Consider the following 25,970-nt stretch of genomic DNA (forward strand, 5'->3'; position numbering starts at 1 on the left):
TTTCATCCACAGAACAGTTTGGGTCTAACCTGTTTTTTATGTTTAAACTGGTTCCTGTTCTCTCCTGAGGAACTGTTGTCCTTCAGCAAAGTTTCAAATCTGGAAAATCGAGTTCAGAGAAGCAAGAAGGAACCTTTGTCATTTCAGAAGCCTGAATCATTTCTGCACTTTTCTGCCATGTTCATTATTCCCCTAATATTTCAACACCTGTTTAATTATCAATCAACATCAATTAATGATCAACAGTCCAAAACCCCAAAGATACTCAGTGAACAATCACATCAAACAGAGAAGCAGAAAATCCTCACATACAAGACGACGGAACGAGCAAATGAAAAATAACCTCACGATCGACCAATAATAAAACTGCTGTCGATTCATTTCCTGTCTGTCGACTATTAATTGATCAGTTCTTCGTCTTGTCAGATAGGAAGTCATTTATACACACGTACACGCAGACGCACACACGGCCAGAAATAACCCACAGCAGATATCTAACTGGAGACTCTTTAAACAGCAAAACTACAGAAGCCTTCGTGTGTCTGACTGATGTGAAACAGGACGAGCCTGCTGTCACGTTCACAGAGCGACTGCCTGTGTGTTCGTCTGTGGGCCAAGGACAGCAGACACTTTCTTTCTAACAATAACATTTACCGAGGACTAAAAAAAAAAAAACACCCAAACTGTGACTATCACTCATTTCTAATATCCCCTGCTGAGAGCAGAGGGTCGGCCGGGAAACATTATCAGAGACGTTTTTTAACATGAAGCATTTTTACAAGCTGGAAACAGCTGCCGTGACCGTGACTTAGCCTTTCTACTGTTTACAGATCTTTGTCCGTGTGAGAAATCACCTTCATTCGTAGACTTATCAGCAGTAAATGATGTGTTTTATGTTGGGGAGCTCTGAGGAGAAACACCAGGCGCAGTTTCATCATTTGTGCTTATTAAAGAGCATCGATATTCCCCGACCATCACCAGGAGGAGTGTCTTCTGTTCATTCTCTGACGTTAGGGCGATGATCGCTTGCTGTGGCAGTTTGCTATCAGATAAGAACAAAACCCAGGCAAATATTCAAAAATGAGAATGAAAATCTTCATCTTTTTTTAACAAACAACTTATCCAGTGATCGACTAAGTGATTGACCGACTAGTTAGATAACAAGAAACTGACCCGATGCAAACCTCAGGAGAAAATTTCTCTCATCTGAAAGACTCCTGTCATCTCGCAGGACATATGATCATATCAGCCCTCAGTCACGCATCGTCCTGGAGTTCATGTGTTCTGAGGTATGTGTCAACACTGTGGGCTGTAAATAAAGCAGTGATGGATGAAGTGAGCAGAACGACACGGTGACAGACGGTAAAAACAACAGTCCGTGCGTTCATCTATTTCTCCTCTCGCTGCAAAACGCTGCAGGCCAACAGAAACTAGAGAGAGAAACTGTAAAGATTGTGTGCTGCTGCAGTCGCAGCGCTGCCACAGTCTGTGTGTGAAAGAGACGCAGAGAGAGGACAGAGACACAAGCTGCGTCCAAGACGTCAAAACAGCTCGACACGGCTGAGTCTTGACACTTCTGAAGGACACACGGTCGTTTCCTCCTGTGCTGCAGTCAGGTCTGCACTGGTACATTCATGTCGACGCTGCTTTTCTGACCTATGATGTCATTCCAAACGAAATCACAGATTATTTTCTGTAAAAAAAACTCCTGACATGCATTTGTGACCTTATTTAAAGGAGCAATACACATAAAATGACTTGGCATCACATTTACTGATTACAGCCACAGTTATGGTGAATCAACAAACTGCTTATAAGTCACATCGGACCATTTTTAAAGTGGAACTGATGAGCCATAATGACACAGCTGGCAGCTCTGTGCTTTAGCTGCTGGAGTTAGCGAGCACTGTCCACCAGCTCACTTTCGGCACTGAAAACAACTCAATTGTTAATAACGTGAGCTTTTGCCTGATTAAAAATGCAGCTCTTACAACTTGAAAAGTCTCTGCGGCCTCTGAAATTCCAGTTTCGATTTAAAGACAAGCCATTTATCAGCTTGTATGTGTTTTCCTCACTACATGTAGGCTGCTACAATCATCTACACACTTTATGATGAAGATGAAGAAGTTATATGACTGTGTGTGTGTGTGTGTGTGTGTGTGTGTGTGTGTGTGTGTGTGTGTGTGTGTGCATGCAGGATGGTGTCAGCAGTATTAAACTAATCCTTTCCTTCCCTTTTCTCATGTGTAAGCTTTACCTTTAACCCAGAGAAAGTAGTTTTTCTGTGAGGGGATGTGTGTTGGTGCAAATCTAACAAACAGCACTGAATGTGATGAATCATCTCTCTCGCTTGACAAGCACTTCAGGTTTTCTGAAGTTTTGAAGCAAACACCTCGACTCAGAGAGCTCAGGGAAGAAATAAACTAATGCAGACTGGAAGAACTGTGCTCAGAGAGACAAACACGAATGTGAAGCAGCTGAAGACGGTTTCCTGAATATTAAATCAGAAGTGGATTCTTTTGACCCAGTTTATTCCAACTCAGTTAGTGCACAAACTTTGCTCTGTTTCTGTAGCTCTCTCGACATCCGTCTCTGTGGGAGTTCAGCAGGCTATAAACACCAATAGTGAGTGTACATGTGTGCATTAGTTGCACTAATAAGACGCAGACAAATCTGAGTTCACCAAATCCAACATCTTTTGTTGCCTCAACCATCACAGTCTGGAGAAAAACAATGAAGTTAATATAAAGAGTGTCAGTGCTGGAATGAAGGAATGAGGATAAGATGATGAATTAGTTTGGGGTAAATAATGCTTGCCTATGGAGAACCTCCTCACCTGAAGTGATTCCAGTGGCACACCTTCATTTATTAGCATGCACGTGTATTGATTATCGTTTTATTTACATCACACTGATGCGGTCAATGCAGCTTGAAACTTAAACGTGCCATCTATGAATCCACAGGTCAGTATCAGCCTTCCGTCGGCTCTCTCCGTCAGCCTCTCGCCTGCAGACGCTCTGACATCACCACATGCTCACTGTAATTTCATTAGCGATGCTCATCGGCATGCCAGCGCAGCAGGACTCAAACAGCCTCTGCCTTGTTGCCGTCATGTGTTCGGCTTTGTATTCCACGCTGCCTGCGTGCACATGCTGCCTGACCGCTGCAGAGAGCCACGTGTTACCTGCAGTAATGTCTCCTGCGGTCCAACATGAAGGCTCTGCTACAGCCAACATGTGTCGGCTAACGTTTTTATGTCCTTTCAAACTGTTGCCGAGCAACAAAACTCAACACATCTCATCGTATGTTTTTGCTCTTTACAACATGCTGGTCTCTGCGTGTGGGCGTTGTGTTGTGCAGCTGCAAGGTTTCGAAAAAGGAAAAAGATTTTGCTGCTCTGATGTTAACTGGAACGATGATGTTTCAATTGGTTGCTAACTGTGAGCCCTGATTAGAATGCTAGCATGTCACATTAGCTTTTAAGTGCAAGTACACCTGAGAGTGCCAAAGTGAGGCTTGGACTGACGATGGTTGAGCTAAATCAGTGCAACACTGAGACACCTCAACAGGTCGTAGACTGCTGTGAAACCTTTATCAGACTTTCACCGTCATCACAAATGAATCAGAACGACTTCAGCAGCTCCTCACTTTTCATCTGGCATCACCAACGAGTCAAATGTTCCAGCTGCTGAGAGATTAGCTCCAAAATGAATTTCTGTCAGCTCCAGCTCGACTTCAGGATTAATGCTGATTTGTATACTAAGAGTAAAATAATAACATCAAGTGTTGTCTATTGGTCCAGGCTGCATAATTAATCTTCGAAGCTGAGGTTTGTTGTCACTTTCTATGGCAGCCATAGTGCCATCACGTCCATAGAGGTGAAACTACTTCAAGCTTCGAGCCAGACTTGACATTTTGACCCCTGCAGAGGTAAAGATGAGAGGTCTGCAGGCTCACATGGAAGCTTGTGCTGCAAAGTTTTAGACTTGTTTTCCTTCTCCGCCTCCTCCTTTATTCTTGTCACGTTGCCCACGAGAAACCCATCCTCCACGTGTTCACTCCCTCCTCATCCATCCCAGCCCACCCCCCCGCCTCCCTCATTCTGTCAGCACAAACATTAAACACTCTGCCTGGGCTGCTTCAGTCACAAGGGAAAATATCAGAAGGTCATTTTTTGTTGAGAAAACACTTCCTGGTTTAAAACTCCATTGTTTACTTCAGGACTAATCAGCTTGTTAATTCAGATTTAACTGGCGCCCAGTTCAGGCTGACTGGTTTTATAAGTGAAACTAAAATGCATAAAATAAAAGCACATTTGAGGTGAAGTGTGTCTGGTTTGTCTGGAAGTGAAGCACGACAACAGACAAACAACTAAAGACAGCGTGAAAACAAAGCTTCAGCTTTTTTCCTCTTTGTCCCAGTTTTTTATTGCAGTGCCAACATGTCGGCTGCAGGCAACATCAAGACGGCCATCGTTCAGAGGAGAGCGAGAGGCGAGTGGCGATTTACAGTTTCATCAAAACACACACGTTAGTATGTTTGTTCTCGTCACTGAACAGCTACACTACATGGCCAAAAGTATGTGGACACCTGAACATGTGCGATGGATGTAGCTGATGATGTCATTCCAACGCCAGGGGTATTAATCTGCTTCTAAAACCGCCTCAACTGTTCTGGTTTCAGTCTTTCCACCAGATGTTTGAACCTGCACACTGATGTCAGGTGACACAGTCCGTGTCCATGTCAGAGGTGATGGATGGGGCTGAGGTCAGAGCTCTGTGCAGGCCGGTCAAGGAAACCGTTTCTTTAAGGAGCTGCTTCGTGCACACACTTGATTGGACAGGCTGCTGATGACAGGGACGATTACAATAACTCAAACAGGAAGCTGACTCTTTTTATGAGATCAGAACAACTGAAGCAGAGTCTGTCTGATCAGTCATCCCTCCCAATAACACTGATAATCAGGGCAACAATCAAAATGTGTGTCAGCTGTGAGTCACTCGTCTTGTTCAAGGGCGTTGTCATGTTGAAACAGCAGAGGACTTTCCCCTGACAGATGCAACACTGTTCTCTCAAACAGTCCACAGAGCAGCATTAAGAAGCTCAGAAGCAGTCTGAACTATGGAGAGGGGCCCAGAAGCATGTGGACAGAAGGAGAACAGAGCAATTTCTGATGCTGACGAGCTCCTTTCACCTCTGTGTGGCTTCACGGCTCACAGCTACCACTTCTGTTTGGTCTGAATTGAGCAGGTCAGTTCTGCTTTGAACAGGCCGAGCGTTGAGCAAGCGTGACGAGAACAATCTTCACATCTCTGCTTTTGATCTGTAATGTCACTCTTTCGGTCTTTACATCTCTTCCTCTCCTTCATTAAATCATCTCTTCCTCCTTCGTCCCGTCTTTCTCCGTCTCATCTCTCCATCAGTTTGTCTTTCGACCGTCCTCTTAACTCTCATCCTGTCTCTTCAGCTTTGTCTTCCTCTCCCTTCGTTTCTGTCTTTATCAACCCGTCTCCTTCCATCCATCTCCATCGCTCACTGCCATCTCTCCCTCCATCGCATTCTCTCTCTCACCTCTTCATCCATCGCCCTCTCTTCTTTCTTTCTCTCCTCTCTCCTCCAGCTGTCACTTTCTATATCCCACTTAATCTCTCTTGCTCGCCACATTTCTTCCTTTCTGTCTGCCGCTTTCACATTTCTTTCCCTCCATTTCTTGCTTAATCTTTCCCTCTCCATCTCCGTGCTCAGCATCATCTCCTCTCATCTCTGTCACTCCCTCTCATTTGCTCTGCGACTTCATATTTTAATCACTCTGCATGCGGCCCATGAAACGCAGAGACGGTCCTCCGGAGAGAAGCTGATGTGTAAGTAAAGCAGAACTTCAGACGGCGAGCTGCGACTCTGGAAGAAAAGGCAATCTGGTTCTGCAGGCGCTTCGATTATTCACGACAACCTTAAACAGACAAACATGATTTGTCGACTTGTTAACTTCTGCATGATCAATGTGATCAATATCACAGGGGGAGGTGGGTGATGAAATGACATATTTGTCCTACTCCTCAGATAGGACAGCATTTAAGATGAAGACGACTGAAATCAGCTGATATTCTTCACCAGGAGGCAAATCAAATCATATCATTAAACATTAATAAAAATGTAAAATAACATGATTTCTATCTTCCTGAATTGTATTCAACGTTGTTAAAATAAAGACGGCTGCTTCAGTAACTGAACACTGGGCGTGCTCATTTGTATATTTGTTTGTTTACATATTCTTGAGTGGATTTATAAAAAAGTCACAAAGATCTCAAGCTGTGTACCGAGCGGATGAAGATCAAAAATAGTAAACACGACTCTCTGTGCCCAACGCTACTGGCAACAGACGATACTATAATAATCACTAGCGTAGGAGGAGAGAAAAACATACAGTATGCACTCCACAGCACATTTCTTAAGAGCATCAGCACAACACCAATACATCTTTTTCCCTCGCTGTACTTTAATTCAGGATACCTGCCAGTTAGGGCTGGGCGATATGGCCTAAAAAAAAAATCTCCGATTTTTTCACAAAAAATCCCGATTCACGATTTAAATCGATTTTTTTTTCACCCCCTACCTAAAATCAATTTGCAGATGACAAAGAAATAGTTCAAAACAAGTTTCAATTTTATTTTGTTTAAAGTCTCCCTTCTGGGGTTTAAGTTACATAAACAAGCCACAATAAAGAGATGGCAAGCCCTCCTACCATCGTAAACAGTGACAATGTAACTTTTCAGTGAGCTTTATCTAGTTTCAAAATGACACAATGCACTCTAAAACCAACTTGAAAAAATAAAACATAAAATAAAGTGCAAACAAAACTCTCAGCTTATGAAGTGCACCGTTAAACTGCATCACTCTGCTGGACTGCAGATCGGTTGTCGCGGAGTAGAACGGAACTTCTTCCAGCTCCGTAGCGATCCTTTGGCGTGTACTGTTATACAGCTGAGGCAAGGCAACTTCAGAAAAATGTTTGCGGCCTGGTAGCACGTACCTGGGGTCCAAAACCTTCAGCAGGTGAATAAATCGCGGCTTTTCCACGGTGTATATGGGCACCATATCTCTCGTAATATACATCGCGACTGCATCCGTGACAGCTTTCCACCGGGCTCCTTTCTTATCATACGGGATACAGTTTGTCAATGTTTCCAATACGGTAGTTTGTTATTTTGGTGACGGTGCTTGGGCTGCCGCGGTCTTGATCCATTCGTATGGAGCAACACCTCTCCCACTCGGCAGCATGCTTCTGTTTGTGGTGCTGCAGTAAAGTGGTCGTACTGCTACCTTTTGTAGCGACAGCCTTTAAACAGACTTTGCAGCGAGGTGCTGTTTGTTCAGTGTCTGACGCCACAAAGCCGAACCAATTCCAAATCATAAAAGTTATCTTTCCTTTCTTCGGGGTGAGATCTGCACCGCTCGCCGCCATGTTGTTTGTGTATCAAGCACGGGGGGCGGGGGCGCGCGCACTCTGAACTACGGGAGTCCAGCAGGCAGGCGTTGGTGGCGGATGTTGATAAGAAAATCGATTTTCATGAAAACAAATCGAGATTAAGTACAAATTCGAATTAATCGATAAAATCGATTTATCGCCCAGCCCTACTGCCAGTACTGACACCAATCTGATACCAGTGCTCCCTGAATTTAAGATCTGTATACATCCCATTGGAATTATTTTCAGTTAATGTGAAGCCAGAGGTCAGAATGATGATAAAAACACAGACAAAGACATAGAATTTAATCTGGATCATCACATCATCGATCCACTTCATCAGGTCAGTACGCCAGAGCTGATCTGGCATGTTGGATCAAAGTTGATTAAAGTAACCCAAACTCCCCGGAAGAAATGAATCCTGTCCAAAGTTAAGGTTAATCCTTCCTAACGGTCTGAGTGCCAACTGAATGTCAGAGGAAAAATTCAACACTGAACATGAAAATGGTTCCATTTCTAAGGCAACTGATATATTAAATTTCTTTACAAGCGAACTCAAAGCGCCAAGTGACAAGCAGAAGAATAGAGTCGCTTTAAAAACTGAATATATATGTGAGACTTCAGTCAAACACCATTAATGGCCTTCAAAACCTTTTATCGGTCAAACCCCAGCAGAGGGGAAGACAGACAGGAAGAGAGATGGGAGGACAGACAGAGAGGACAGTTCAAGTCTCATCATCAGTCAGAGCTGTCGAAGAAAGACGCTCTGGTGAAACGAGCCTTTAGATCATGACAGGCGTTCGCTGACCTTCACATCGTCCCCATGACGATAAAAACACGGCACGCTCAGACTTTAAAGTCTGTTTGAATCTCACACACGTTCTCCTGTTCGGTGTAAGCCGTGTCCACGTTTGTCCTTCAGTCGTCCGGGGAGGAACGGCTTGAATACCATCTTTACATTCATGATCAGCAGTAACTGGAGTGCTCAGACTCATCTGGGAGGACACCATTTGTCCTGAGAGTCCAGGGATTCACAAAACCTAAATCTGTCTCCCAAAAGTAACACAAGAGAAAGAGAAAGAGAAGGGGGTTTGGAGGAGACCGGATCTGTATTCAAAGTGACCTGATTTGGCCACTTTTCCGGGAAATTCAATTATTTTATTCTGAGCTCCTCAATCAAATCTGGCTATTAATTTCCTCTAAAGAGGAGGCAGGAAGTGGGAGAGTAACATTAGAGACAGCGACCGAAGGGCACGCAAGCGCTGTAAACACGCCGTCCTTTCTGTCCCAGCATGGCCGACTAACCCCGGCATCAGCAGAGCCACGTGTGAAGTCGCCGTTTATTCCAGGAGAGAGGTGAACAAGCTGCGACTGGCCTAGATAACAGAGGGAGCTTCAGGGTTGAACGAACCACAGACGACTTCAACAGCAGGGAGGAAGCTTTGGCCGCTGATGTCCGCTTCACGGTCTTTAATAGGCAAATTAACCCAGATACAAGAAGGACTGCTGCGGTCGTGACTTCAAAGGGAAAGCAACAGCAAGGACTCACTTTCAGTCAGGTTTAGCCTAAATTTTACTAAAAAATCTGATTATTTTGATGACGAACAAAGCTCTTTAAAACCATCAAGTACAATTTACATTTGCAGCTCTCAAACCAGGGATGTTTGTGAATTTAACAAATCAAATATGCTCAATTCAGTCAGACCATCTGCTGAACCTAAGAAGCATAATGGCGCCTTCAGATGATAAGAAATGTTCCCTTGGCTTACGGCGAGGTAGGGAGCAGAGCGCTGTGCAGACAGATGCACAGTGCAGATATACGCCTTCAAAAAAAGAGTGAAAGGAAGCTATTCACCATGTTCCTAGGCAACAACAATGGCTGCAGTTCTAGACTGTTCTGTGGACGATGCATTTGAGATTAATTCATAGGATGCTGTTGATACATGGCTACCTGGCATAGCTAACTTTAGCATTGCATTTAGCTAAGTTTGCTTGGTTGCGCCATGAAAGGTCATGTGGCGAAGGAGGTCAAAGGTGAAATAATCTGAACTTTCTCAGTGTCAGACATCATGTGTTTGCAGGATGGCATTGCTCAGGAGAACCATGAGATTAAAGTTGAATCTCATCCGGTTGTGTGAAGACGTATGATCTTCACACAAATTTACTTCATACACAATGAAAACACTTTTTTACTGCAAGGAAGATCTAATCACTGCTTGATTTATTTAAGCTGATGAGATACTGATATTTGAGGATTACAAAAATCTGACATCATGACCAATATTCACTTTTTTAACACAAACATACACATTATTGAAGGGGTTTCCTGACATTTGAATATTATATTAAGAATTGTTACCAAGAGCTGAGGTTGTTAGAGGGAAGAGAGAGCCTACTACTACTGCGAGTCTGTATGTGTGAACAGGGGGTAAAGGTTGTGCTCGAAACGAACTAGTTCCTACAACAAGCTGTCTGACCCTGTTGGAAGGAAAACATGTTTTGAACCTTCACACTTGAAGTGAAAAGGCAGGCGTCATATGCAATAATCGTTAAGCATGAGAATAACTGCACACATAAAACAGAAATGTGCATCTAAATGTGTTCTGTGAGCTCGAGTCTTCGATAGTAACACCCATCTGTGAAGACCTCGAAGGATCCAAAGCTTTAGAATTCTATTAACACATAAATGTTGATGTAACCTTTAAATCCAAGCCAATAAAAGAGTTTAATTGCATGCTTTCCTCTTTGTGTGCATGCAAGAAAAAAAGCCCACACACGACATCACATTATTACACATGGCTGGATTTTCTTACTGAGTCACAGTCCAAAGTACAAAAGGAAACTCCAAACTAACCACAAAACACTGTCAGAGCTGCTCCAATGACACGCCTGCCTGAGCTATTACGCAACAGTTCACTGGCCTGTGGCATCACACAGCACAGCACAGAACAACACAACACAACACAACACAACACAACTTGCACACTGCTGCGTCCTGGGTGGTCAAAGCACAACCAGATGGCTTTGACCTTGCAGTAGCTTCCTCTGCCTCTCTCCCATAAATCTTCAAATCCCTCCATCTTTCACTCCATCCATCTATTTCCTTCCATCCACCAGCATTCCCTGTAGCCAACGTCTGATGTGACACGCACTGTCTGCCAAAAACACTCCACTCCAGCGGGGGAGGGAGGGAGATAAACAGAGTTCACTCTGAACTGCATTATGCATCAATTATTTGCTCCTTATCTTAAAAATAAAATCTTAACCCTGCTGAAGACACGTTGTTGCTGTTATTGTTGGTATCAGCATACAGTGTTTTCTGAAAGGCTCAGTCACATCAGAATCAGTTCATCTCAACACAGCTGTTCAGTGGACTCGCTTGTGGCAGTGATGTGGATCAATGCACGCTTTTCCCGCCTGTGAATTTGACCTTTGAGTTTGTGCCGTTGTTCAGCAGCAAACCATCTGAACAGAGCTGACCTTTGAGGGAACTGAGAGCTGCACAGCCTCAAATGGAGGAAGCCATTGTAGCATATTAGCTAAACAATCCATGTTTATGAACCTGCAGACAGTTCTGAGACACGAGTCCATGGTACAAATATGTCTGCGGAACAAAACTGAACTTATTGTCCCATCAGCAGCTGAGCTAATGAGTTTACTACAGTAACTGACAAACCCGCTGGCTCACTTCAGGAACATAATTAAATAAACTGATGTTCGATCCTGAGAATAAAACGTCAGGGGGAGTAAACAGCACAGTAGCTTAGATTGTCACTGACGACCACTAGCATGGTCCAGTTTGCTAGTGTGATAGCTGTTAGCTCTGCAGCTACAGTAGCTCACCCCCTAGCCCAGTGAGCGCTCACTACACCTCAAGGCTTCCAGCACCACCTTCTTAGTGAGGACGCCTGGATGAATTTAGCTGTTCCTCTTTCTGGTGTGACTGAGCCTGCACAAGGTAAAAAGGGCTTTTTGCACACTGTAGCTACGAAGGTGTTTCAGTTGTAATATTAGGATACCGGATGTTCGCCTTGTATTCATGTTGTTGGTCCAGCACCTAAACCTAACTCCCATATACTCTCCAGCTTCGGACCCCACCCCCAACCCCACCCCTCCACTCAACCACAGTCTCTCTCGGAGCACCATCTGTCTAATGGGACAGGATGGGAGACTGAAAGGTTTTGGCATTCACTAAAACAATCACATCCATTAAATGAAGCGTGTCTTTGTTGCTCTTCCTCACTCTCTTCTCACCCTCTTCAACCTCGTCCTTCCCTTCCTTTCGGTTCAGATCTTCCTCTCTAAATCCAGCGTATCATCGTCTGAACAGCTGGGATTTGCTCATGGTTTGCCCTCCTCTCCTCACTAATCTCCTGACACCTTCAGACTCAGGCCACCGTCCCGACACATCGAACCAACACCTGAGGATCACGAGCAAGAGCTGCTCAAGACTCACGTCAAACCAAAAGAGCACATCATTTTCACAACACGACATTTGTCCATAAAAAAATCATCTCAACAAGCTTTTGGAAAGCTTGAATCTCCAGTTGTCAGCCTTTTATTGTAGTGTTACATCCTCTCCTCCCTGTCACAGAAAGCTCCAAAATAAAGTTAATCCTGATACTAAAATGAAGAGAAAATGGGAAGATTTTGTGCTCTTTTCTATGATCAGTGTTTGTTTTTTTTTGCTTAACAAAAGCAAAAAAAAAGACCTTTAACAATCATTTAAACATCTACTCAATACTCAGCTTTTGAAATGACCTCTGGATATCAGATATTTATGATGAAAAGAGACACAGCAGTTACTCTCAACATTCAAAGAGACCACTGAACCAAGGTCACAGTGTTCATTGGGCTGCCTCATCACCAGCCACATTCTGTTGGTCTGAATCCCATAAACGCAGCCGCGTGTCCTCAGCAGACTCTTACTGCTGGATCTGCTTGCATTTTTCTTCCACCTCAAAGAGCCACGGCTCTTTTTTGCAGAACTATCAGCCTCATCGCAAAAAATCTCTTAAAAATCACCCTCCCATCAGCAAAATTCCTCCACGCTTGCTTCACCCTCATCCAAATCATGCGCATGCCGCTCTTGAAGTCAGCCTGCCTTACCGTCTTCTCTCCTCTGGCTCAGCGGACGTCGGCTAACCTGCAGACACGCAGTGTGGTGCTGCAGGATGAGGGGGCTGCTGGTTTCAATCAGCTTCTGCAGTCAGAGGCACTGACTCATCCAAGTTCAGAGGCTTTAATGCTCCAAAACCAGCAGATTCAGAGTGTTCACTGCTGCTCTGCCCAATCGTCTGACCCTCATACTAACAGAACAACCAGCGAGGATAAGTGTTTGGGTCCAAAATATAAAATCAACAATGTAGAAAAAGGGACGACGTAGCAATAATAATATAACAGCACTCTGACAAACTGGATTCAAGGACAGTCTTAAAATGCTTGTGGCTTTGTGAACAAACAAGCGCAACAAAAATGGAAATGAAAACTGTATCAGCAGTATAACCTGACGGCCTTATTTTCAGTTCCAGCCTCGAGTCGTGAGAGGTGAAGTGGAATAAAAAGTGAGCCTGATGCATATTTCATTACACTTGTGCTGAGGGTTTAAGTTCACATACGGCTCCGTCCCACCGGAGTCAGCACTTAAGCGATGTGCGCTCAAATAATCACTCCACAAACTTTTTAGCCTCGTCACCCTGACCCACTTCCTCCACCGGCGTTCAGGTCATCGTTAAGTGCACCTCTGGGTTTCTCTTCACCTGACAAACCTTCACCAGGGGGAGCGGAAGGGGAGGGAAGGAGCATAAAGCTCTTTAAATTAATGGTCAGGGACACTGTCGACTTTTAGTGTGTCCGCCCAAAGTGCCTTTGAGCATTTTTGCTTGAAAAATGAGTTAAATTAATTATCAAAATGTTGCCGAGTCATTTCCTAACTCATTGTTCCAGCTGCTAGACCTGTCACTAAATCTGAATTAAAAAACAAATTAAGTTCTTGTTATATTATCATTTATTTTATCTTCTTTTCATGACAAATACAAAAGTCAGAGTTACATTTACAGTCTTTTAGGCAGTCATAGGCACATTATGGCGTCTTACACAATGATTTTTAAAAACATATGAATCAAAAGTATTTTTAAGGCCATCAATTTAATAAAAAAAAGTCTTATTCTGTTTTCAAAGCTCAAGGGGGGCTCTTATTGTACTCCTGCAGGACTGACTCATGAATCATTAGCTGCCGGCGGGATGCCTGATATGCAAATGCAGATTATCCATCGTTCTCAGAGTTACAGGGCTGTAGTTTATCTTCTATCGGGAGTCAAGGTCAAAGCAAATCGTTTGTCTCCACCCGCCCCTGCCACCGCTCCCTGGGCGCTGCCTGCTGCTTATCTGCTACCGCAAATAATGCTTTTATTATCGAACTGAGTGGGAGAGCGACGGATGGAGCAGAGAGAAAGAAGAATGAGTCAAGCTAAATATTTAGTGCACGCTGTGACGATGGAGACGGATAAAACTGAACTGAGATCGAGAAATGTAGATTAGTAGGCAAGCAAGAAGGAGAGAAAGAAGGGGAGAAGGAAGGCGAGAAGGAAGCCAAAGAAGGAATTGAAAAAAGACAGACAGAAGAAAGAAGCAATGGAGGAATCGAGGAGTAAATAAAAGAGCAACAAGCCAAAGACAGGATTCTTCACCTTCCTCCTAAACAGATCCAATCATCAATAGCAAAACGAGGTCAAATTAAAACCCCAATTATATGATGAAATGTCTCCTGAAGTCCAGCTGTGAGCTGACAAACACCCGACACTCTGCAAACACTCTGACAAACAGACCCAGTGTGCCTCGAATCTAAAACGTTTTCAGCTGCCAAAAAATTAAAGCAAATGACATCAAGGCGATTTGTGCGAGTTCTGCCTAACTGTGTCAGGGGCCAGTTACAAGACTCTCAAACGCTGATAACAGCTTTTATTGGAAACGTTAGACACACTCAGCTAGAGGGAAAAAAAAAAAACACCCACAGCCTCCAACAAGCAACTGTTTGTTCTCGACTTCAGCCCGTTCGATCATCAGGCTCCAAAGGCGTTTTCCACCATCTGTTCAGAAAAGCTAAATCTGTATTCCTAAATGTCCACAGTGCCGCGGGGAGTTAAAGGATTGCATCGTCTTGTTGAAGATCTGAATCCCTTCAGGGGCCAGCGGCTCATTTAGAGACAGATTAGATATGAACGACAAGGAAAACAAGGCAGAATGGACAGATACTAAATCCCTGCGAGGAATTTAGGGGCAATTTGTTCATGTTGAGCGAGACAGAGAGGCCACAATCTGCTCTAAAAGAAGCTGCTCCGTCCTCTAAATCAGACCTAAGAATGTCAGTATTGAATGGAAAATAGGCAACAACCCACCATCATGGTAGCAAATACAGGGTTACCTGCATGAAGAGGGCTGCAGTATTATTTCCTGCAGATAGTGCTCAACATCAATGTTTTTCTCAGTTAATAAACTATACCTGTAGCCCTGTATGGAGCCAAAAACATCTCACTCAGAACGTTCCTTCCTGGACTAAAGCCTTGGCTTTAAATGCTTGGGTGGGAGTGAAATAGTGAATTACTGCAGAGATCTGATGAAAGCTGCAGTCTGTAGCCGTCAGAGGGAAAGACAAGATAAAAACTGAGCATGAGCATGCACAACAAACGCTCGATCCGCCCTACGAGGCAGTCAGAGAGCAAGCACAGATAAATGCACCAGATGGAAAATGTTTAAAGAGGCCGGTGGATTCAGCCACGGCGAGGTTAGAAAAGCCGACTCTGATTTCACAGTCCGACCTGCTGAGAAAACATGGACGGAGGAAATAAATCAGCAAAGTGCCCTTGAACAAGAGTCTTCAACCAAAAACACGTTGGGGCAGAAACATGAGCAGACTGTGTCGATGGGCGATATAAAAAAAATAATAATAGTACATTATTATCGCTGTGGTTATCCATGCAGAGTACTGGACGGAGAGAACAGTCGGGGGCATATTTTAGTGAGTTAGGACGAGGTACAGTTTGTGTAGCTCAACTACCAGGCAGAGCGCCAACTTTCCTTTTCTAAGCACAAAATCAACAAACGCATCACGGTTTTTCGTGGCATTTTTTTGTCATTCCAATGTACCAAATGTGAAAAAAAGGACTCCAGAGTCCTCCCAGACTTTCCCTCTTTCCTTGACCAGTCCAGGAAATAAAGCTTAAATCCCTACATGCCTTAACAATCCTTAGTTTTATCCTTAGCATGTAAGCCTTTCACGTTTTGGCTTTTATAGCAGAGGTTACAGCAATGCAGCAGAGCTGAACATCCCATCCTTTGAATGTCAAACCTTCACAGATATGCTCTCATCCCGAGGTTGTTCTGTACCTTATTCTCCTAATGCTAATCACTTCTTCACTTTTTTCCACTTCACTTTGGAAAAATAAATGATTCCCCAAACTGATTAAGAGCAATGACAGCTGGAGAATTTGAAGGATTGGACCCGGCCTGAACTCGAGTTGGACACCAGATGGTCAAAATCAACACCAGGACGGCATCTTTGGGGGGGGGGGGGATATGTTTCTCAACACAAGTGCTACTTTCCTTGTGTGGATCGTTCAAGTTTACAGAAAAGTCTCTCTGACAGCAGAGATAGCAAAAGTGGGTCATCTCCACGAGGAGACGAGCTCAAATCTTCTCCTAAACTTTAACTGATTATTTTTGTCGGAGCGATGTCGAGCTAAATTAGCCCGTCTGGTCATGCAGAAAAGATTAATGCGGTATAGCTGACAGCCAAGTCCAAACTGTTTTTACAAAGAACTTATCCAGTCGTTTGCCCTTGCAGAGTAAAAGAGCGATGTTGAGTGAAATGTTTGGCCTCCCTGGAGAAAAGCACAAACCCTGATTCAACCTTGATCTTCATCATTTCTGATTCTCCTCCCTGTCACGTTCGCCTTCCTCTGACTCCAGAATTACAACCCATCACCTCTCTCTATTCATCCTTTTCCATTATTTATTTCTGGCTTTACCACCTCAACCTATTTCTGCACTTCCCTTCCATCCACGACATTTCTAAAGAGGCAGAAAACCATCCACCATATGTACAGAACTTCTGCCGTCTGAGCACTGCAACCAACTCTTCACAGCATCTTCCATCGAGGACTTGCAGTGTATTTTACGGTTTATGTAAAGTTGTTCCAGATACTGGAGAAACGAAAGTAAATGTCGAGGGGAGACAGAAATAAATCAGGCCAGCAGGTGAGCTGACAGGTAAAAGGAACTAGAACAATCACATGCTGTACATCCTCATCTCAGTTCCCCGAGGAGCAACGCAAACGTGACGCTCGGCACGCCACAGCCGCAGGGGACAAATCTTTCTTTTTATACTTTACAAACACTTCAGTCACCTGTTTCTCTCATGTATGGCTCCATTTAGTTTTTAGTTACACTAGTTTTAATTGTAAAGCATGTTGAGCGACACGTCTTGAATGAAAGCTTTGACATAAAGGAAGAAAGTAGCTTAATAAAAATAAAGGCTGAGCGGCTTTGATTTCTTCAACGATTTTGGATTTTTGGCCACAAAAGTGATTAACCTCTACTCGAACATTTCCACGAGGTGCTTAATCATAATAATAGCAGTGGCCCCCAGAGAATTTATTTAGAAAGAGTTAAAAAAGGACACAGCTCAAAAAGGGGAAGTCCAACTGCAGTGTCACTTCACAGAAACTCTTTCACCATTGCCTGTATTTCAGCACACCATGGAAAATTACCCCTCGTATTAATGCCAATTATTTATCTCCTCGTGAAAACCTGAACACCACGATAGCCTTCATACAAGAGCCGCGTGAGGCAAGACCACAACACAACGAAGCCTTTTAGAGTCTCAGTCGATCCCTCCTTCCTGCCTGAGTCCTTACAGCTGTGGGCTCTTATCGAGATGTGCAGGTGGCTGCTTCCCCCTTTATGTAACACACACACACACAAACGCACACGCGCACACGCGCACACACACACACACGCACACACACGCACACACACGCACACACACGCACACACACGCACACACACACACACACAGCTGGAGCTGAAAAGGGAACTGAGATCGTGGTCTGAAATGAGTGTTTAGTTCCTCCTCTTCAACAATTCTAAGTTGTATAAAATTTCTGCCTGTTACTGTTCAACTAGGCTAAAAGTGACTAAAGTTCATGGATGACAACTCTCCTTTCTTCTCAACGGGCGACAGCAACAAGCTGGACAAATGTTATGAAACAGGAAGGGGATTTTTATATCGACGACTGATCCACACGAGACACTTGCAGGGAAACAGGAAAAAAACATACATGAACACAGTCTGGACCTTTTGTTATTCAACAATGTAGCTCACTTCTTACTCATCCATCTATCATCAACCCATCATCATCATCATCATCATCATCATCCATTCATACAGAGGTATAACTCAACGACAGCTCACTCTCTAACAGCTTGCTAGCTTGCTGTTTTAAAAATCGTACCCATCCCATCTTCCACCAGGTCTTCACACATTCACTGGGGGAATGTTTCCAGACTTGACATTTGGACTTGAGTCAGACATCAATCACAAAAAAGGAAAGCTTGACTTCCTTGAGACTGGACATTACTTGAAAGAAAACCAATCAAGACTCAATGTTTGACCTCGTAAAACCGAAACAATCAAAAATAAATGAAACGACGAGGCCACGCACAGCTACAGTGAACATCCTCATTATTTAATGAGCTGTGTACGAGAGGACTGAGCTTAATGTGAGACCACCAAACCCTGCATCAGCACGATGATGCATAGATAACAGACAGCTGTGGTCAAAATAAGATCAAATAATAGACTAATTCAAAAACAAATGTGTTTATATGCTTCAAAGAAATAACTGATAGTTCTATTTTTATCTCCTTTTAAAACTGGGCAATAGATAAACAGAAGATAAGAATTTGAATAATAATAACTTGACTGACCTGTCTCGCCAGCCTGCGGGACTCCCAGTAAGGCTTGGACTCCTCCACAGCCTTGCCGATCTTCTTCACCAGTTCGTCCAGCTTCACCGTGGCCTCAACCAGAACCGAGCGGAACTTCTGCCTCGCGTCCTGACAGAGAGACAGAGAGACAGAGAGACAGGGAGACAGAAAGACAGAGAGACAGGGAGACAAAGAGACAGAGAGACAGGGAGACCGAGAGACAAAGAGACAGGGAGACAGGGAGACAAAGAGACAGAGAGACAGAGAGACAGGGAGACAGGGAGACAAAGAGACAAAGAGACAGAGAGACAGAGAGACAGAGAGACAGGGAGACAGAGAGACAGAGAGGCAGGGAGACAGGGAGACAGGGAGACAGGGAGACAGGGAGACAAAGAGACACGGAGACAGAGAGACAGGGAAACAGAGAGAAAGAGAGACAAAGAGACAGAGAGACATAAAGAAAATGAGTGAGAGAGAGACAGAGAGACAGGGAGACAGGGAGACGTTTCAGTGATTCAAGTCTGAAACACAAACTACAGCATTCTGCAAAAAGTGACCAACATAACCTGTTCGAATGTTTGAGGAGCTTTTACAATCTTACTTCTGAATGAACTTTTGAATGAACACTTGACCCTTGACCTTCATCTTCCTCTTCCTATCTGCTAAATAAAACTTGATCTATTGGCGCCTCTGCCAGGAGTCACAGCTGATAAAAGCTGGAATCATCACCACAGTCCCGAGATAAATCCACAAAAAAGTGGCTCTAAATAACGGATAAGAAACATTAGCACCCAATCATTAAACTGAATGTAATCTGGGCAAAGTGTTCACACCATTTTTCCTGAGAATAAGTGTCCCATTAAACATAAAAAAACCCAAGACCAAGAATCTGTTGACAGACGCCAGGAAAAAATGTATGTCCGATATTATTTTGTTAACTGGTACGAAGAAATCTGCTGGTTCCATCTCAGAGAGATTTGTTTGTTCATTGGTGCTGGTCAAGGGGAATTTCTCAGGCTGTTATGCATTTAGCTATGAAATTCCATCATGGTTGTCTAATTGGCACGAAGACTACAGACCAAAGAACGAGAACAAAAAGAGCAAGAGGAGGACAAGCAGGTCAGAAACGTCACTGATTTCTGCAGGGAAATTCCTGCAGGGTCAGTTACACAAGCACCATTTGGAGAAACATGTTTTGGTGGCGCTGGGCTTGATGCAGGGGTCCTTCTGTCGAAAAGCAGGGCCAACCTTGACGTTTCCAAGCACAGCTTCAGTTCAAGACAAACTGTTTGTGGGGTTTCTTCTTTTAGAAACTAGAAGACTTCTTCTGTGATATCCCTGTAAAAATTGGGAATTTCAGTCAATGTGATTGTCCAACCACAGAAGGCTGAATTTGATGTCACAGTCCAGCTGAGAATAATAGTATTAAAACTCAAGTCAGTGGATATCCTCAGGCACATTGAAGTAGGATGTCTAGTATTGTTATGTTGGGTCTTCTACATTTCAGGAGTTAGCTGTTGACATGTCAGAACGGGAGGTCAAATCCCACCCTACCTTTTAAAACCTGTAACCTTGTGGCTGAAAGAATATCAAAGCACCGTCCAGGAAATAAGCTGAAGCACAAATTTCAACATGGTCAGTTTTCCACCATGGTCCAGGTGGAAGAAAACAAAGCCTAAAATTCTGTTTCACTAGCCTGGTTGCGGTCCTGACTCAGTGCCCACAACTCGGATATGTTCGTGCTTTGAACAGGTCTGGTGGTGGGATCACTGATGGACGGGTGGAGGAACAACCGATCTGATCTGAGCTCTACAAGCATGATCAATAACGGTTACCTCATCTTCCTACATGGCTGACTAGCTGCCTAGTTACATCAGTGATAAACAGTACCAGAAAACCGGCGACACGCATGGATGACATCAACACAGCGGCGGTTCAGCGTGCTTCAGTGCCATCACATGGTCCTGCATGTGTCATAAGTATGGAGCTTATTTTTAGTCTTTATGTCAAATTGAGCGAGAGGAAATCTCATGCTGCACATTTGAAAGAGGCTCCAGGCGATCAGGCTATCAGGCTAGTGTCGCCGTGCACACCATACCATGTTGGTTTTCATCGTGTGTTTCTAATGCTGTTGTTTCTGGCTCAGTGCTTGAATAGTTCTTGTACAGAATGAATATGTTCAACTAGTCTGCTTTGTCTGCTGAGCTAATTTGAACTAAACTGTAGGTCCTTACTGTCCTTACTGAAGCTTTAGCTTGACGCTCGTCAGACTCCCTCGTATCCAAAACACTTCCAAAATAAATCCACGAGTCCACTTCTTGATTTTAACTGTTTACTTGCAAACTTAAAGCAACATTACAAAACGTTAGAAACGTACACAAATACAACTTTCCACATCGTAAAGAAAGTCTGTGGAGAGAGAGAGCGAGGTCAAAAAACTATTGTGCTCCAGTCTCCTTTCTGTTCCTGCTGACCCCAGAGCTGACCCCGTTCCCATGGCAACCAGGTTAACTGATGGGTTTTTTAAATATCACAATAAGAGTCCTATCTTACTCATACACTATAAATGAAATGTACATATGTAATAATATTTAAATCTTTCTCAATCATGAACTTATTTATCTTTATTAGTTATCTTACTTATGAATTTGCATATTTTAAAATAAAAATTATTCTTACTAAATAAACTGCATTTAGGCTCCTACATAAACTATTGTATGATATGACAAATACCCCTTAACTAATCAAGATCTATGCCAGTATCACTAACATGCTGCAGTATTTTAACATGCTGCACAAGATGTTTGTCTCTTGTTCCATGTTCATCAGGAACTCTGTGGACTTTGGACGCAGCTGTGAGACAGCTGCTCTCCTGCTGTTAAAAAGAACCTTTTGGTGAACTTTAAAACTCAGAGCTCAGAAACCCTCTGAGGCCGGTGACTGGGGATCTCATTAGAACAGACCGTGACTGTGCACTGTGCTTGGAGAAGGTGTACAAAGTTTTCATGTGGGTAAAAATGATGAATGCTGTCACCAATGAGGCCAATAGATACACTGCAACTGGAGCATCTGAACTGAATAGTCACTGTATGTAAAGTTTAGCTTATGTCTAGTTGTCTAGTTAGTTATTTAATTTACTGATTTACATTTCCAGTGATTTTACAGAATCAAATTAAATCCATCAAGTCCAAACAATATTTCACATACAATATAACGAAGACATTCTTGTCCCTGCCCTCAAATAACAAAGCATCAGATCACTGGTGGTCATCTTCGATTATTATTTTACATTTATATCACAACGTGCAGATGCTTTTTAGTGGAGGATTAAATATCTACTTTAATGTGTACATAACTGCGTGTTAACTGACTACTCGCTACACCTTCCAACAGACCGTGACCGTCTGATCAGAGCTTAGCTTAGCAACCGTAACTAAGCACAGCAGGCCGGCCAAGTGCTGGGTATGTAAAACATACTGAAAGTGTACATCAGGTTTCCTGTTCCTGTTCAATTTTAACATCTTTACATCCTCTTCTCACTTAAAAAGTTACATTAGATTAGCCTTTATTGTCTCCCTCAGGAGAAATTGAGTGTGTCGCCACAGCAGCAGACATGAACAATCAAACTAGAGTTAACATGCAGTATTACACCCAGAAGTAGAACAATCACACTAAGAACTACATCAAAATATAAAAGTGAAAGGTGAACAAAGTGAAGACTTTAAAGGTGGTCTAAAAAAGGAAGCTCGTGACACTTAATGCTAAAGTCTCTAAAGAAAGCTCAACCTTATTTATCCTGCAGGAGACCTCTGCCAAAACCCACTTACTGAAAAATCACATTAGTGTTTCATCGGGGTCACAAGAGGCTGCGACTCAGAGGCTCTCAAACAAGAAAAGACAACAGAAAGAGTGCTGCATTTCACCATCAGCTACAACAACATCGAGTCCACTGGACTGATTCAAACACTTTGTTAAACACAAGTTCCTCCGTCTTAGTGACAAACAGCATTTTAAGACATAATAAAAACAGTAGCAGTAACTATGCATTCGTACAATATAGGCCTGAGGCTGTAAAATAAAATACCTGTGAAACTAATTACTTTCCCATCAGTCATTCTGTTTGGTTTTAATAATTATTAATCAGAAAATGTTAGCATGCTAACACCCTAAGCTAAGATGATGAGCATGGTAAACATCATTCCTGCAAAACATCAGTATGTTTTTGTCTTTGTGAGCACGTTGCCGTTCTAGCATTAGCATTTAGCTCAAAGAACGCTGCAGTACAGCCTCTCAGAGCTGTCTTTGTCCAACAGTCAAAATCCAAAAGGATCCATTCACAGTGATTGAATCCTCTTTCAGAAGCTGGAACCAGTGAATGTTCTGAGTTTTGATTAATGATTCAAATGATTTGCCAAAACTAATGTTGATTGACTAATCAATTAATCAACTGACAGTTTCAGCACTAAAACACTCAAACACCACACAGACCAGTCCGGCACACTGGACTTCAAGTGAAACAGTGACTATGGGGGTGAAAGTGCTGACTTCCACCTCTGAGGGAAGGAAGGAATCATGACCTTTTTCACTCTTGGTGGCAGTCACACGGTTCCCACTCAGTTTGTCAAATGTGGATGTAAACACCCTCAAATTTAAGCTGAGAGTCAGCAGTTTAACTGCAACGTCTGTGCAACGAGTGCACAGTTAGAAAGCTACACAGCCGACAGCTCTAAGAAAGAAAGCTTCACAGAGTGACATTTAAACAGCCATGAAGGCATATTCCTGTCCTCTCTGTCCTGTCCCCTCTATCCTGTCCTGTCCTGTCCTCTCTATCCTGTCCTATCCTCTCTGTCCTGTCCTCTGTCCCCTCTATCCTGTCCTGTCCTCTCCCCTCTATCCTGTCCTGTCCTGTGTCCTGTCCTGTCCCCTCTATCCTGACCTGTCCTCTCTGTCCTGTGCCGTCCTGTCCTGTCCTCTCTATCCTGTCCTGTCCTGTCCTCTCTGTCCTGTCCTCTCTGTCCCGTCCTGTCCTCTTTGTCCTGTCCTGTCCTGTCCTCTCTGTCCCATCCTGTCCTGTCCCGTCCTGTCCTGTCCCCTCTGTCCTGTCCCGTCCTGTCCTCTCTGTCCTGTCCTCTCTATCCTGTCCTGTCCTCTCTGTCCCATCCTGTCCTCTCTGTCCCATCCTGTCCTGTCCTCTCTGTCCCGTCCTGTCCTCTCTGTCCTCTCTATCCTGTCCTGTCCTGTCCCCTCTATCCTGTCCTGTCCTCTCTATCCTGTCCTCTCTGTCCTGTCCTGTCCCCTCTATCCCGTCCTCTCTGTCCTGTCCTCTCTGTCCTGTCCTCTCTGTCCCGTCCTGTCCTCTTTGTCCTGCCCTGCCCTCTCTGTCCTGTCCTGTGTATCTCAGCGTATGCTGATGTTGATGCAGACTGCAGTGCAGAGTCTCTGTCCTCCCACTCAGAGCTTGGACGCTCACTCTGTGACACACTTCACCTTGCCAGCAGTGCCCTGAGGTGTTAAGTCTAGAGCTCCAGCTGAATTAAATGAAATTTGCATCACTGCTATGACTTCGTTAACTTCTTCACACCACAGAGGTTACCACCACACGCTGCTCATCATGACTCCAGTCACTCTCATCAGCAGTGTGACAGTGCGCAGCTCCGTCAAACAGGGAATTAGTAAAGATTTAGAGGGAAGAGATTAATCCAGGCAGGGAAGCAGCAAAAGACTGAAGCACCTTGTATGTTTATGTGAGCAAACACAGACATTTAACTGTAACAGGAATATCCAGGCTCAAGGTCCTGTGATTACAAGCATCTGTAAATCACTAAAATCTATGAACTCCCTCTAAAGGCTGAGGAAGCTGAGGCGGCATCTAAAAGTAAGTGCCAATATTGATTATTCTGATGATTGTTTTTTTTTTTTTACTAATCAAATCATTGTTTCATCTATAAAATGCCAGGAATTCTGAAATGCACATCACAAGTTCCCAGACCCCACAGTGACGTCTTCAGACTTTAAAAATGTAATCTGACAAAGGAAAAAACCCAAACGTTTTCAGTAAACTATCATAGAAGACCAAGAAGAACTAGTTGATACTGACTTCTGAGACAATGACTTAAACGCGTCACCACTGACGACGGCATCCTATCATGATAATCATGTCAGAACAAGTGAGTCCAGGTTGTGTTGGGCTTGTATTGGGCCTACTAGCTCATGGTGACCTGTGACTAAATTATTGCCTCATGGCTTTAGCTTTAAAGATCAGAAATGCAGTAGATTTGTTTTCTAGATTTAATCTTTTTCTGAATTTCTGTTTCCTGCGGTTCTTTAGACTTCAGAACAAATTGCTCTTAAAGCGCAGTACTAAGGACATGTCGTGGTGTTGCTGTTCCGAAAGTTTTTGAGCTTTCTCCCCCTCTGATCTGTCGACACAGTGCTGAACAGCAGTGTCTTTGTCAGCCACGAAAACAAATTGACTTGATTTTGTCGTCCACGCAGCCATAAAGAAAGAGCAAAAACATACATCTGTGAAGATTTAACAATAGACCTTGTATCTACAGGAGAGATGAAAATAGGTTGAGCTGGCCGAATGGGTCACAAAACCACGACTAACGAGATTCTGTCCTCAGAACAAATCAAGGGAATATTTGATTTTTCAGGAAGGTTAATTTCAGATGGCTGCAAACACCAGACACCTAAGTCTTCTGGGAGAGAGGAACTGAAAACCACAGGCAGGTGGCCATGGATGAGGCAAGTTAGTCTACCTGGAACAGTGGTCATCACAAAATAAATGACTGTTGGGAACTGATCACATCAACTGTGTACTTCTGTGGAGCTGGAATCTGATACCTGGTTCATTTTGGATCTGACTCACAACACGCTGATTCTCTAAACCTCTAACAAACCTCTCACTGCATCCTACATCTCGTTGTTTTTTTTTAGTAGCAAAGAGTGACGAACAAATAGTTTAGGCATCGTTTTCACCAGCTGAAAACTGTTAAACATCGTCAGGGGCAAATGAGATCAGCTGCAACTGAGTAACATCAATACTGAGCTGGGAAGAACAAAACTTGTCTGTTGTCTATTTAATTTGATTTAATTTGCTAAGTTTTTGTAGTTCAACAAGTCCAGCAGACAGGTGGCTCTTCTCTAGAGAAATGATCCTGCTGATCAGGTCGATTTCAGGAGAATCTCCAAGTTAAACTTTCATTTAAACATTCATATCCTAAAAATAACTCAAGCTTAGCATCTTAATTGTTCTGCATCCGGACCTCAAGTGTTTGGATCAGCTGAAAAATGCATAAAAGTAAGGTAGGTTACAGCTTTTATTCTAAGAAGTCTGCAATGATTCACTTTTCCGCATTTGACAGTTTCAAGACTAAACAACTAAAATGGAGAAAATGAGTGGCAGAATAATCAATCATGAAAATAAGCATTAGTTGTCGGGCTGCATTTAATCAACATTAATATCCTCTGCTGCTCGTCTCATTTCTAGGTTGTAGCTGCAGGTTGTCGACACTAA

At 43.4% G+C, this 25,970-nt stretch overlaps 1 protein-coding gene across 1 annotated transcript in view; it reads right to left on the minus strand.

Annotated features, from left to right (window-relative positions):
• Positions 1-25,970, minus strand: part of sh3bp5b (SH3-domain binding protein 5b (BTK-associated)) — a 40,576-nt gene that overhangs the window by 11,427 nt on the left and 3,179 nt on the right. The window contains exon 3 of the mRNA XM_041942321.1: positions 18,452-18,580. Within this exon, the coding sequence (XP_041798255.1) occupies positions 18,452-18,580 (129 nt within the window). The remainder of the gene's footprint in view (positions 1-18,451; positions 18,581-25,970) is intronic.

Source organism: Chelmon rostratus, chromosome 8 (genome assembly GCF_017976325.1).
Source record: "Chelmon rostratus isolate fCheRos1 chromosome 8, fCheRos1.pri, whole genome shotgun sequence".
NCBI lineage: Eukaryota > Metazoa > Chordata > Actinopteri > Chaetodontiformes > Chaetodontidae > Chelmon > Chelmon rostratus.